Source organism: Eurytemora carolleeae, unplaced genomic scaffold (genome assembly GCF_000591075.1).
Source record: "Eurytemora carolleeae unplaced genomic scaffold, Eaff_2.0 scaffold134, whole genome shotgun sequence".
Taxonomy (NCBI): Eukaryota; Metazoa; Arthropoda; class Copepoda; order Calanoida; family Temoridae; genus Eurytemora; species Eurytemora carolleeae.
This window is the reverse complement of record NW_019396059.1, coordinates 50,855-65,950: the sequence shown is the minus strand read 5'-3', so window position 1 is coordinate 65,950 and position 15,096 is coordinate 50,855. Positions and strand designations below refer to the sequence as shown.

The window sequence follows — 15,096 nt, the reverse complement described above, 5'->3', positions numbered from 1 at the left end:
GGGGAGTAGGGGAGTAGTGAAGGATCAATGGTGCTGCATGGGGAGAAATGAAGGATAAAGGGGTGTTGGGGGTGTAGTGATTGGTCAAAGGTTAGAAAAGTTTTGAAAGAATCACAGGTTGAAAGGGTCCAAAGGATTACTGAAGGATTTAACGTTAGAAGAACAGTGAAGAATCAAGGGTTAGAAAATCATTTATCAGGGGTCAAAAAGAGTACTGAAGGGTTTAGGTGAGTAATAGTAAATGATCGGGTTAAAAGAGGAGTGAAGGATGAGTAGGATTAGTAGGATAAATAAAATTAGTAGATGGAGCAGAATAAGAAAAATGAATATAATAAGAAAGTGAGTATGATGTGTATGGTAAGTAGGATAAGTAAGAAGAGTTAGATAGGATGAGTAGGATGAATAGGATGAGTAGGATGAGGAGGATAAGTAGGATGAATAGGATGAGTAGGATGAGATGGATGAGTAGGATGTAAAGGATGAGTAGGATGGATAGGATGAGTAGGATGTAAAGGATGAGTAGGATGGATAGGATGAGTAGGATGAGAAGTATGAGTACGGATGAAAGTACTCCAGCTGTGTTAAGCAGGTGTTTAGTATCAGGACTAGGAAAGATCTATGTTTGACCGGATCTTTTCACAACATATTTTGTTAATATTTGTGTGTTTGTGTGTTTTCCCAAGAGGGTGTAGCGTGTGTGATGTGTGAAACGAGTGTGTGGAATTCGAGTGTGTAAGAGTTTGTGCAGGTTTTTATGTGGTTTTGATGATTTACTGCATTTGTGTACATCGTAAAACAAAACAAAAATAATTCGCGGATTTTCACAAAAAAATTCGTGGATTTTCAAAATATTCAAAAATTTAATGAAGATCGACTTTTGATGGAGACAAATATTTGAAATTTTGATCATTCATAAACCTTCCCTGGGCTCCCTAGATATCCCACAAAAAAATTGTGCCCGATCGGTTCAGCCGTTTTGACGTTTATTGAATACAGACAGACAAACAAACAGACAGAAAAGCCAAATTTATATAAAGATGGCTCACACAATTTTCTGATTAGTCCCGAAAATCTAAATTTAGAGCCATAAACGATCAAATATGATGTGGGACACCCGTGGTATTAAATAAATACCCGCAATAAGTAATATGTAAAGTTAATTTGAGGACTGAAAAAACTGATGTTGGCCCAGTGTGGAGCTGACAGCCTGATATTAACCCACTGTGCAAACAATGATGACCACACACATGTTTTAGTTTCAACCTTTATATTTAAACAGGTAGATTGGGTAGACGCATCTTTAATATTTAAAGGGACTGTTTAGTTATTTAAGCAAAAATATTTATGAACTAATTATGATATTAACTATTTATGGTTATATTACTGAGCCCAGAAATGATAAGTATTGTAAACCAAACTAAAAATAAATATTTTCGTCCGGGAACCATTGTAAACCTTTGCTCTGGTATCCGGAACCCAATGTTAACCTATGTTCAGGTATCCGGTAACCAATGTAAACCTTTGCCTTTGTATCCGGGAACCAATGTAAACCTATGTTCCGGTATCTAGAAAGAAATATATCCTTTATTCTGGTATCCAGAAAACAAAGGTTGTTGTATTCTGGTATCCATAAACAAAGATGTTATTGTTTTCTGGTAGACAGAAACCAACCTATCCATAAAATCTGGCGTCCATAAACCAAAATTTCATTAATCCTTGTTGTTTGTTTATCCAGAAGCAAAGATAAAGGATAGAATAGTTCGGAAACCGAAGTATCTTGGTATCATGTCTGAAGACTTATTCTGTTAACCAGAGATCGGAACTATATAAACGTCTCAGCTCAGTTATCACAATAGAAACCTTTTATTTTGAAGTGATTAAGTCTTAAATCCATTAAAATGAGCTAACCCATATTTTTACTTTATCTGATTTGTCAAACCATCTGAAATAGTTTTATTTGATTAATTTAACTTAATCCATCGCTAGACGCAAAAGATACGGATCTACTCTGTCAAGGGATTACCAATATAAAAGTTTCAATCTCTTTTAAAATGGTGATCATAGCACGCACCCCTGACCCGTTAGTAAAAGTAAAGGAACTGAGTTTTTGTCACAAACTCAAATTGTCTAATCCCTATATCTTTACAATCTGATGATGATAACGTTTGATATTTCAAACTTAGATTATTTGGTCTAACAGAATTCATAGTTTGAAATATCAAAGGTCTGCGACATTGGGTTGCAAAGATATAGAGATTAGAAAAGTAGAGTTTGTGACAAAACTCAATTCCTTTAACCTAAAGTCTGACCGCGTCAACCTTGCTACACCGGCTAGTCCTTATTGAGTGTCTGCTTTATTTACCCAATGTCCGGGCGATACAGTACAAACTGGGACCGGAAAGGTTGACCCAGCTCCGAAATTCAAATGTACTACAGCTGCCCGTGATAGTTAGCTAGTTTATTTAAAGAATTTATCCTGCTTTTCATGTTTGATCTATAACGTTCTTTTGCCCAACTTAAAACAAATTCATGTTTTTCGAAATATTGTGGTCACATTTAATGACTACGAAGGTAGGGGGGCTGTTGAATCAGGAGGGACGTCAGAGGGGGTGGGAGGTGATTAGGAAGGAAGAAGTGGAAACGGGGGTCCTGAGGGAATTACTGAAGAAAATTTACTAAAAGAAGTCGGAGACACTTCTGATATTAATATATATATCTATAGAGCAGATGGGGCCTAGAACATCACATAGTAGTTGGGAACATTATAAATATAATTATGCATATAATATTTATATATATATAAATATAATTATATCATATACATGTACACACATAGTATAGTCATGTATACACAATGAGAAGGGATTAGAAAGAGATATTGTATAATTGGTGGGATCAGAGTATTTAAGAAGGAGTTACTCAGATACTTGTGGATTAGTAGTAAAACTAAACAAATAGCTAATGAGGATGAGAACTATTCAGGTTTAAAAAAATGACACAGGTCTGTTTCGCGTAAAACTAATCACCTAATCACAAAAAAATACATGCTGTCCGGAATATTTTCAGTTTTATTTTGAAATCTCGTTCAAAAACGAAAGTTAATGTTTTTATTGGCGATTTAATTTGGTTCAAACAGAGAGGTGTTTAAACCCCGTCTACGTGGTTCTATCATATCTCACTATATATTAAATCTGGTTTCTTTACTTTAACATATCTGAGCCTCTAGTCCCCCCTGGACGATATATACCTGAACTCCTAGTCCCCCCTGGACGAGTATATACCTGTGCTCCAATAGTCCCTCCTGGACGAGTTTATACCTGAGCTTCTAGTCCCCCCTGGACGAGTATATACCTGTGCTCCAATAGTCCCTCCTGGACGAGTTTATACCTGAGTTTCTAGGCCCCCTGGACGAGTATATACCTGTGCTCCAATAGTCCCTCCTGGACGCCCCCTGGACGAGTATATACCTGTGCTCCAATAGTCCCTCCAGGACGAGTTTATACCTGAGCTCCTGGTCTCCCCTGGACGAGAATATACCTGAGTTTCTAGTTCACCCTGGACGAGTATACGCCTGAGCTCCTAGTCCCCCTGGACGAGAATATACCTAAGCTCCTTCTCCCCCCTGGACGAGTTTATACCTGAGCTCCTAGTCCCCCCTAAACGAGTTTATACCTGAGCTCATAGTCCCCCCGGACGAGTTTATACCTGAGCTCCTAGTCCCCCCTAGACGAGTTTATAACTGAGCTCATATTCCCCCTTGGACGAGTTTATACCTGAGCTCCTAGTCCCTCCAGGACGAGTTTATACCTGAGGCTCAGCTACATTTTGCCTAGTCACAATTTGCCTAGTCACATTTTGCCTAGTCACATTTTGCCTAGTTACAACTTGCCTACTCACATTTTGCCTAGGTAACAGTTTGCCTAGGTAACATTTTGCCTAATAACATTTTGGCTAGGGTAACATTTTGCCTAGAGTAACAAAAGAGCGAATTTTTCGCCTAGTCTATAATTTTTCACAAAGAAATTTTCAACAATCCGATAATTTTTTTTAAAAATCCGCAAATTTTTTTTTGCAAAAATTGCGCAATTTGTTTTTAATAATTCAATTTTCTATAAACCAATCAGATCGAGAGACACATTGAAATTGGCTCCCATGATAACTGCAGGGCTTACCATGCGGGGTAAGCCCAACTACAGGGATAAGAATAACCATGGCCTTACCAACAAGCTGCTGAAAATTAAAGCCACAGAAAAGATTGAGAAATAAGATAAATAATGATAAATACATATATAACCTTTACAAGATACAATTCAATTGTCCTATAACATTTAATTCATTAAAATTGAACTGGTTAAGCTAAATGTTTAATTTTTGACAAAATTTGTTATAAAAAAGCAATAGGCAAAAATTATGCTATTGCGTTACCTAGGCAAAATGTTACCCTAGGCAAAATGTTACTAGGCAAACTTGAACTAGGCAAAAAGTTACCTAGGCAAAAGTGAACTAGGCAAGTTGTGACTAGGCAAAATGTGACTAGGCAAATTGTGACTAGGCAAAATGTAGCTGAGCCATACCTGAGCTCATAGTCCCCCTTGGACGAGTTTATACCTGAGCTCCTAGTCCCTCCTGGACGAGTTTATACCTGAGCTCCTAGTCCCCCCTGGACGAGTCTTGGAATATCCGTATGCGACCATTTACTAATAGACCAGGGTTCTACGTCTGCCAGGTTCTGAGAGAAGTTTACATTTCCGAGTTTATTGTGAACAAACTTCCGGATATTCCAGGCCAGATCATTGTGCCTAAATACAGGGCAATTATAGTGGGACCCATAAAACTCTGGAATACGGAGACGATATAAAAGCATACTTTTGTATATAATAGTTTTATAAAGAGAGTAGTTTGAAAATGAACTTGTTAAGTGAAATTTTGCTGTGTGTCATGTTCATTGGGCTCTTTAAAGTTATAAATTAAGTCATTAAAAGAAGATTAAAAAATGTCCCCTAACTTTTACTAGGACCACCCACCATCATTATCACAGTTATTACTCTCCGTGAATAAATGAATAATGAAATGATATTTTCTGAATAATATATTCATTATTAATTCTATTATCACGCAACAATATTGCTATACTTGTATACATATACATTACATATACCTTTCTTATACATTATACAATATACATATAGAATAGATTAACACTAAAAATGGCCATTCTTTCCATCCTCTTCAATTCCATTAACACTCTATTCCTTAGTTTTTCTTTTAATCTCCTTTTCTCCCTTCAATCCCTTTTACACCTACTTCCCCTGTCAATCCCTTTCAAACACGCCTTCCCCCTTTAATTGCGTTCAAACCCCCTTCCTATGCAATTCCTTTTAAAACCGCTTCCTCCCTTCACTACCTTCCACTTCAGAAATGTTCAGATACAGGGTTACCCACAAAGGATGAGACTTCAGAGACGACTGTACTTAATTTATAAAGCCATGTTTCCTTATATTCATGATCTAATGGATTTAAATAATTTAGACTTAATTTAGACTTAATTTAGACTTAATTCATGATTTAATTAATCTAATTAATTTAGACTTAATTTAGACTTAATTTAGACTTGGGAGTATCATATTTGAAGATTATTAAGTTGTCTTCACAGTCTCTCCTTTGTGGGTAACCCTGTAGGCATCTTTTTAAATATTTCTTCTTCTACCGTTCTTGTAATTTTTGTTTGCGCAATATAAATATGTAATGATCAATCTGTCTGCTGAATCTGTAGGGAATAGTATCTTATACAAAATATATTAAAATTCAGTATGCTGCATATGCTGCATATAGTGCATAATCCTGGAATAATTTTTTCTTCTCAGATTATTCGTTGTCTTCCTATCTACTGTGGAACCCAAAATAAGACGAAATTTAAACAATCATGGGTATTTTATGTAGTTATATCTATATATATATCTATATCTATATCTATATCTAGTCTATATTTATTATCTTTATCTATATATCTATTTATATCTATCTATCTACGTTAACTCACCCGTCTATTAAAGGAACCTCCTTGAGTAGTTGTTTCACAACCCGCATTCTGAATTCTGCATTCTAAACACAAGGTTTATATTTATATTTTATATATTATATTATATATTTTATTTTTTTAGCCTATGTTACCCCTGTGTTACCTAAAAAAATTTAAGCCCATTTTGTCCAGCCGTTTGGCCGGCTATAGGGAACATATAGACTAATATCTTGCTTTATTATATAGATTATATATATATATATATATTTGCAAGAAATTTGAGAGAGGTTGTTACCATCGATTCAAATCCTGAATCCCTGATTCAAAGTTAAAGACTCTTGAGGATTTGAATCGGTGATCTGTTTTTGAAATGGTTTGATCCCTGCTTTTTAACATCTAAAGTATTTTGAGTCTTAAAGAAATACTAGCGTTACCTGTGAAATTTAAGAAACACTTGAAAAAAAATTTAGAATTTTGAAGAAAAAAAATTTAATTCTAAAAAATTTCGATTCTTGGAAAAAAAATTATTGATTTAGCCTATGTTACCCCCAGGGTTCTCAAGGTTTCCCTAAAAAAATACATCTGATTTGGTTCAGCCGTTTGACCAGCTATAGGTAACAAGTATATTGTGGAGGGAAAAATATAAGCTGTGGAGGGAAAACTATAAGCTATGAAGGGAAAAATATAAGCTGTGGAGGGGAAAATATAAGCTGTGGAGGGAAAAATATAAGCTGTGGAGGGAAAAATATAAGCTGTGGAGGGAAAAATATAAGCTGTGGAGGGAAAAATATCAGCTGTGAAGGGAAAAATATAAGTTGTGGAGGGAAAAATATAAGCTATGGAGGAAAAAATATAAGCTGTGGAGGGCAAAATATAAGCTGTGGAGGGAAAAATATAAGCTATGGAGGGGAAAAAAAAGCTGTGGATGGAAAAATATAAGCTATGGAGGAAAAAATATAAGCTGTGAAGGGCAAAATATAAGCTGTGGAGGGAAAAATATAAGCTGTAGAGGGAAAAAAAGCTGTGGATGGAAAAATATAAGTAATAACATTAATGTAATGATTAAGGATGAATGAACTTAATAACAGCAATTAGAAATAGAATAAACTTCGTTTACAGCTGATAGTTTTTAATTTATCATTGTATTTACATATTTCCAAACCAAATATTCAGAACAGAAATCCGGGGAAATTATAAGTTGTAAAGTTTGCTTTGAGCTGATGTAACTCCAAACAAACTATTCAGAAATAAAATTTTTTTTAAAAAGCCTCTTTATTCCGATCTTATCCCAATTTACCTTTAACAATTATATTTTAATTCTGGAAGGAAAAGGATTTAAAATAAGAATTAAAAGATTTAAAGTTTTTATCGTTCAAACATTGCCTAGACTGATACGAGATAATATAGGAATATGTCCAAGTGGACCCTTTTTTGAACTCTCTGGGGGGGGATAGATTCCTCTCTAAGGGGGGGGGGGGNGTGATAGATTCCTCTGAAAATCATAGTTTTTACTAAGCCCCCATAGACCCTCTCCGTATATGCCTCTGACTGATAGATTGTACAAGCGTATAAAATCTGGAATCCATAATATATAGATATGATATATAAATTATATTTATGATCAAATTTGATATTATAGAAGTGAACAGAAGGATAAATTTAGTTCATAACTATAAACCTCCCTTCAAACTTATCAAAACAGAGTTAAATACACTTTACACTTTCACTAGTTCCTAGTTCCCCGAGAAAATTCAAATTCTGTTAAATTCATCAGAAATGCTTTTTTTTATAAATAAGCTACAAATAGGCTTCAAAAATAACCAGAGATCAAGAATATAAAGATAGCCGGAGATCAAGAATATAAAGATACCTGGAGATCAAGAATATAAAGATAGCCGGAGATCAAGAATATAAAGATACCTGGAGATCAAGAATATAAAGATACCCGGAGATCAAGAATATAAATATACCCAGAGATCAAGAATATAAATATACCCAGAGATCAAGAATATAAAGATAGCCGGAGATCAAGAATATAAATATAACCGGAGATCAATAATATAAAGATACCTAGAGATCAAGAATATAAAAATACCCGGAGATCAAGATTATAAAGATACCTGGAGATAAGAATATAAAGATACCTGAAGATCAAAAAATGAAGGTACCTGAAGATCAAGAAATGAAGGTACCTGAAGATCAAGAATATGAAGGTACCTGAAGATCAAGAATATGAAGGTACCTGAAGATAAAAAATGAAGATACCTGAAGATAAAAAATGAAGGTACCTGAAGATCAAGAATATGAAGGTACCTGAAGATCAAGAAATAAAGGTACCTGAAGATCAAGAATATGAAGATACCTGAAGATCAAGAATATGAAGGTACCTGAAGATCAGGTCCTCTTGTTACAATGGGCAGGTATACGGAGAGAATAATGACAAGAATGAGAAGACAGGCGAATAGGAATAACCAATGCTGTCTCCGAAACCGTACACCTAAACAAAAATACATTTATCAAATATAATAATTACTTGTATCAAACTCAGATATTTTCATCCCTAATCTTTGCACAACTATAAACCTTTCATATTTTGAACTTTGAATTTTTGATCTAGATATTGAAATATCAAATATGAATTCTGTTAGATCAAATAATCTAAGTTTGAAATATCAAAGGTTTCCATCATTGCAGAGTTATAGGGTTAGAAAGTTTGTGGCAAATACTCAATTCTTTTATCTTTCATTAACAAGTTCAGTTGGCTCCAGTGCAGTGCTCCAACAAATTTTCTTAGAAGAAAATTTGACATTTCTTAGATTGAAAGTGAAGGCTCATTGACTATATTCAACCCTGACATCTGAATCACCATGATCTAAGAGGACATAAATATTTATCTAAATCTGTTTAGTAAACTATGTTGTTATCTATCTGTCTATCTCCAGATATCTATTATTGTGTATTTACTATCTAGCAACCTATCTCCACCAGCTGATGGAGATTGATGGAACCAATATCCCAAGAGAAGTTTCTAGGTTAGGACGGATATATAGATAGACAGATACATCACATATTATTAAAAATGAGGAAAAACAAGGATGAAAAGAAGTACTTGGAGATTTTATTAAAATGACAGTCAACGACAATTATTAAAGTACTTTCATGCCAGATTGAAATCTTACTTATTTTTTAGTAATAGCTCGTCATTTTAAAGAGCTATTGAGAAGAATTAAATTTCCAGAGTGAGAACCTTAAAACTCTAGGATATGCAGACGTCTTTACGACTCCAGTCATATTTTTAAATAGTTTAATGAACATGAAACACCGCAATTTTGTAGTATAAAAGACCCATTTGACTAATAAGTATTTTAATAAGTTACTAGAAATACTATTTGCTTTGCGACATCATCGCAAAAATGTCGTCTTCATATTCCACAGTTTTCTCGTTCTCATTGTAATAGGAATCAAATAGATATCTTTTTCATACTTCAGAGTAAGTAAGAAAATTCTTAATTTACATTATTAAAAAGAAGCAATGTTCAATAAAATAACATTTTTTTCTATACTTTGTAATATTTATAGGGGAAATAATCGAAGTCTGAAATAATGATGGTTAACGCCATCAGGCTGCAAAACTTTGGGGATTAGAAAAAAAGTTTGTCAGTTCCTTTCTAACTGGGTGTTTTGTTTTGTATGTTGCACCCACTGTTCTAAATTCTCCACAGTAAAGTTAAATCTGTTTAGTACTATCAATATTCTATATATTGAAACTAGGGGAGGAGCAACACAGCTATTTATTCTCAAAACATAAACATAAGAAACAATATAATCACTTCAGAGAGTAAGAACAAGGCACATAGATTAAGGCTGCTTATAAAATATCTCATCAATTTTTAAGACAGGGTTGACTTTGAAGTGTCTAAACTCCCTAAGCTTAGAATTTACCGCTCTAACTCACTTATGCTTTTCTGTAGCCCTTTACATATACATTTTAGCACTGTAAAGCACTTGTTGTTAGCTTTGATTTTTTAGAAGTAATTGGCAAAATTCTCAACGATTTTTGCTTGAGATCGTGAGACCATTAAATCACAGTGAAGGGGGTTTAAAGGGACTGTAAGCTTAATTTTAAATATGCAAAGATGACCAGGCCCGTAGCCAGGATTTGACCAAGAGGGGTGCAAAGAGGGGTGTTGTAGTATGGGCTCAGGAGCACCGAGTGAAACGTAGTAAACGAGGCGGGGCCCGAAGTTGCAGACCCCCCCCCCTGCATAAGTAATTTTAGCCTGAATTTTATGTTATTTAGGTTATTTTCTAATTTGTCAACAACACTTAAAGGAATTCAATCTTGAACTTAATGTTACAGAAAAAAAATATTTTTTCCCTAAATTTGATGTTTTGTCTGGTACAATTGGAAAATGCAAAGTTTTCTTTATTTAGTTTTTAGCTCAAATCTGACAATATTGGAAGACAGAAAATGTTGATAATCTTTATATTACTACGCACGTTCACAGATTTTTAATTGTCATTTCGCTAACAGTCCCTTTAATTTTATCATCAAAGGGATTGATGGCTTTCCAATTTTTTTAAGTTCATATTTTTCTAGGCAATATTTTAAAATTTGACAAACCATAAACCTTCCCTGAAGTCATGTAAGTTACCACAAAAAAATTGTGCCCGATCGGTTTAGCCGTTTTGACGTTCAGACAATCTTTATGTTATCCGACTTTTTTAAAGACCTAACCAGCAAAGTTTTAGGTCGGAAAAACAATAGATTCTATTACTCTTGTTCGATGAAGCCAATACAATACCAATTTGTATATATGAAGAAGAGTACCAGGTGTCACTAGCTGTAAACTCAATTTATTTAATTAGTTTTCTTACTGCACCTGATTCTTATTTTGCACATCATTTTAGGACAGCGTAATATCTTATTATCCCCCCTCCCACATAATTGATGTTATGCCCCTGAATTCGTTGTTTTGATCTCCTCCCACTGCAGTACACAGATTTGACGGTTCCTGGTCTATATATTTCTTGAGTTGGTCTAAACTTTTTAATATTATCAGATAAAACCTTAGTTGGTCTAAACTTTTGAATATTATCAGATAAAACCTTAGTTGGTCTAAACTTTTGAATATTATCAGATAAAACCTTAGTTGGTCTAAACTTTTGAATATTATAAGATTAACCTAAGTTGGTCTAAACTTTTGAATATTATCAGATAAACACTTGTTCTAAACAGCCAGGACTAACCCAAAGATATTTTCTATATATTTACTATACTGTGACACTTTTATTGAAATCGGAGCTTACTTTTTACTGCACAAATAAAATAAAACATTTTTACAATTATTGAATAACTAGCTTGGGAACCCAGCTTTGTCTGGTAGGTAAAAGTCAACTCACTTATCTTATAAATTGAAAACGAAGCTAGGAATATTCCCGTGGTTTTGCCGATTTTTCCAATCAAAATTTGAAGCAATTGTAATAATAAGAACATTCCCTTTATCATACCGAGTTCTCCGATCAAAATTGGAGGCAAATCGGTCCAGGGGTTTATGAGTTATGATCGGACACCCAACCAAACAGACAGACAAACAGAGATTACTTTTTTATTTATATATATATATATAAAGATGCGAATATGTAGTGTGTGACTAAAATGATTCTGATAAATATTAATATATATATCAGGGGGTTACCCATTATTTATATAATAAGAACTAAATAATAAGTCTTGTCAGAATAATAATTCAGAAAGATAAATTATCAAGATCAAGATGAAACTAATCTATTTTTATTCGAAGCACAACATTCAGCCATTAAATATAAACCAAGTAGGTGTGAAGGGGGGGGGGGGTATTTGTGATGAGTTTATTTCTTAAAACTTTAACGTTTAAAAATTTTTTCTTTCCTCACTTTTAAGTTAGTTTGTACTTAACTGTGGGATCAAAAATCTTGTAGAGGATCAACTTTTAGGATTTTATAGAATCTGTATTTTTCTCAGTATAAATTTAATTATAAGCATCTAACGAAAATGTAAAAAAGATATTTGTAATCTGTCCTGAGCGGAAAATGTTGATAATGTTGAATGCAACTAAATAGCTTAACTCATTATTCTTAATTTAAACTTTTTAATTTAGGAGTTTAACTCATTGACTTTGTATATATTGAAACCCATGACGATTACCCGATCATTCTTCATTTGAGCTTAAACATTAATCCAATTCTAAATACAAACAGACGACCTCAGTTCAATTAAGAAAAAAGATGAGAATTAACGAACTGATTAAGATTAGAACTAAGTGTTTGATGTTGAATTCTATTCAATTAAACATTTTTTTTTACTTTATTCATTCTACACTTTCAAGTTCTCAAATATTCTAATTATAACCTAGAAATTATTTTAAGTTTTCAATAAAAAAAAATGAAACTATGGGGCACTCAGTCCTCAAAATTTTCTAAAAATATTGAGAAATTAGTTTTTTAATTTAAAAAATCATTCATATTTTAGCTTTGTTGTACGTATACAATAGCCTTATTAAAATATTAATCGATGAAATAAGTCAAAGCTAGTTTTTTAGACTTAAATCAAATATTTTATAATTATACAAATGGACGGCAGTTAGCAGTTTATGGTGCATCTTTAATAACCATATAAAGATGTTTTGAAAAAAATATTAATTTTTCATAAATCGTTAATTACTGAATGAGTTTTCCCAAGTAGCCAATTTTCAGTATCGAATGTTTGCATCTAATTTTTATACAACTAGCCTTAGAGGGCGCTTCGCGCCCATCTCCTAAATTAATTGTGAACATGTTCTCTTTGTGTACATCGTAAAACAAAACAAAAATAATTCGCGGATTTTCACAAAAAATTTCGTGGATTTTCAAAATTTAAAAAAATTTAATGACGATCGAATTTTGATGGAGACAAATATTTGAAATTTTGATCATTCATAAACCTTCCCTGGGGTCCCGTGATGTCCCACAACAAATTTGGGCCCGATCGGTTCAGCCGTTTTGACGTTTATTGGATACAAACAGACAGACAGACAAAAAGACAGACAAACAGACAGACAAGCCAAATTTATATATAGATAAGGATTTATTTTTTTCCATGGAATAGGTTCACCCTTATTATAGAGAATAAACTGTTATTTTAAACCGAATTTATAACGAGGTGGTGACGTGACGTGGGGGGGGGGGAAGGGGGGGACTCTAAATTATTTATCCGGAATTCAAATCATTTTGCAGAAACCTTGAGAAATTCCAGGATTCAATAGATTAAATTGTTTTAAACTTGTAAAATCTTGAATGCTTGAATTAAATTAAAATTCTTTTAACTCCACACAAGAAAAACAAATAGTACTGTCTTTCAAGAATCAATAACAAAAATTATTAAAAAGATATTTTTAAGATTTAATGCATGTAATGTATATAGATAGTTTAAAGGACTTTAAATAAAATATTTGACCCTAAACTTTCTCATCATTTTTTTCTGTTTTATTCTGATTTTCTCTGTCCATTTATTTTTTTTCTTTTCTGTTTTATTCCAGATTTATCACAAGTTAAATCTTAAATCTGTTTAAATCTGTTCTTTTCCTGAACTGTTTCACTCCTGTTTTATCTTATTTTAACAATTGGCATTCCCCTCTTTTTCATGTTTTCTTCTCCTTAACCTTTCATGTTTTCATGTTTTCATGTTTGTAGACCTGTCAACTAGAATATATTTGATCCAAACACAACATTTAATTTTACTTTTACCTAGCATTTAAATAAATATTTTCGTGCAAAAATAAAAAAAAAAACTGCCAGTCTTTTGGTGTACTAATAATAGAAAAATAAATTAAACTGTGATTTCGGGCACCTCTCGTTTTTGAAACAATTTTTTTTAGCGTTTAAATATTACTCTTATTGCACAGATTTTTTCACATAAATTCTAAAAATTTAAAAAGTTTAAGAAATCTCTATCCATAAACCCTCCTAGAGATCGTATAATAAATCCCTATCCATGAACCCTCCTAGAGATCGTATATGGAATCCCTATCCATAAACCCTCCTAGAGGTCGTATAAGGAATCCCTATCCATAAACCCTCCTAGAGATCGTATAAGGAATCCGTATCCATAAACCCTCCTAGAGGTCGTATAAGGAATCCCTATCCAAAAACCCTCCTAGAGGTCGTATAAGGAATCCCTATCCATAAACCCTCCTAGAGATCGTATGAGGAATCCGTATCCATAAACCCTCCTAGAGGTCGTATACGGAATCCCTATCCATATACCCTCCTAGAGGTCGTATAAGGAATCCATATCCATATACCCTCCTAAATATCCTATGAGGAATCCCTGTCCATAAACCCTCCTAGAGATCGTGTAAGAAATCCCTGTCCTTGAACCCTGCTAGAGATCGTATAAGGAATTCCTATCCCTCTAGGAAACAGACAAGCCATATATTCAAAATATAGAGTAACTAGGCTTTCGGGGCGCTTCGAACCCATCTTCTATTTAAACTTTTAATTGTGGCTATATCTGTGAGCATCTACTCTTTGTATAGTATAAAACAAAAACAACAAAATATTGCGGATTTCATAAAATTTTTTCGCGCATTTTCAAAATTTTACAAAAATAAAAAAATTTCAAATAAAACTTTTTCAAATTTTGATCATTCATAGACCTTCCCTGGGGTCACGTGAGGTCCCACACAAAATTTGGGCCCGATCGGTTCAGCCGTTTTGACGTTTATTGGATACAAACAAACATACAAACAGACAGACAAACAAACAGACAGACAAGCCAAATTTATATATAGATAACAGAGATGTTATTAGGGTGCAAAGATTGGAAATTAGACAAATTCTTTCTTATGTTGGGGTTGGTGAAGTCCTATTGATTTATCTTGAAGGTTGTTCAATAATATTCCCGAGTATTCCAATCTACAGAGCAATAAAACCTGAGAATGGTTTACTATCCTTTACTATCCTATAAACTATACCCTTTTATTTGTGTTAGACATCCGAACTCAGATAAAAATTTATGAATTTCGTCCAATTTTAACCGGTTGAATAATTCCCATTTT

The 15,096-nt window shown here is 33.4% G+C and overlaps 1 protein-coding gene across 2 annotated transcripts in view; it reads right to left on the bottom strand.

Moving 5' to 3' along the window:
• The window catches only part of LOC111708167 (uncharacterized), a 66,896-nt gene that overhangs the window by 17,922 nt on the left and 33,878 nt on the right, over window positions 1-15,096 (bottom strand). For both annotated transcript variants that reach the window (XM_023481465.1, XM_023481471.1), the window contains exons 12-14: window positions 8,407-8,516; window positions 6,041-6,102; window positions 4,643-4,799 (exon numbers count right to left, since the gene is read on the bottom strand). In XM_023481465.1, coding sequence (XP_023337233.1) covers window positions 4,643-4,799; window positions 6,041-6,102; window positions 8,407-8,516 — 329 coding nt within the window. The remainder of the gene's footprint in view (window positions 1-4,642; window positions 4,800-6,040; window positions 6,103-8,406; window positions 8,517-15,096) is intronic.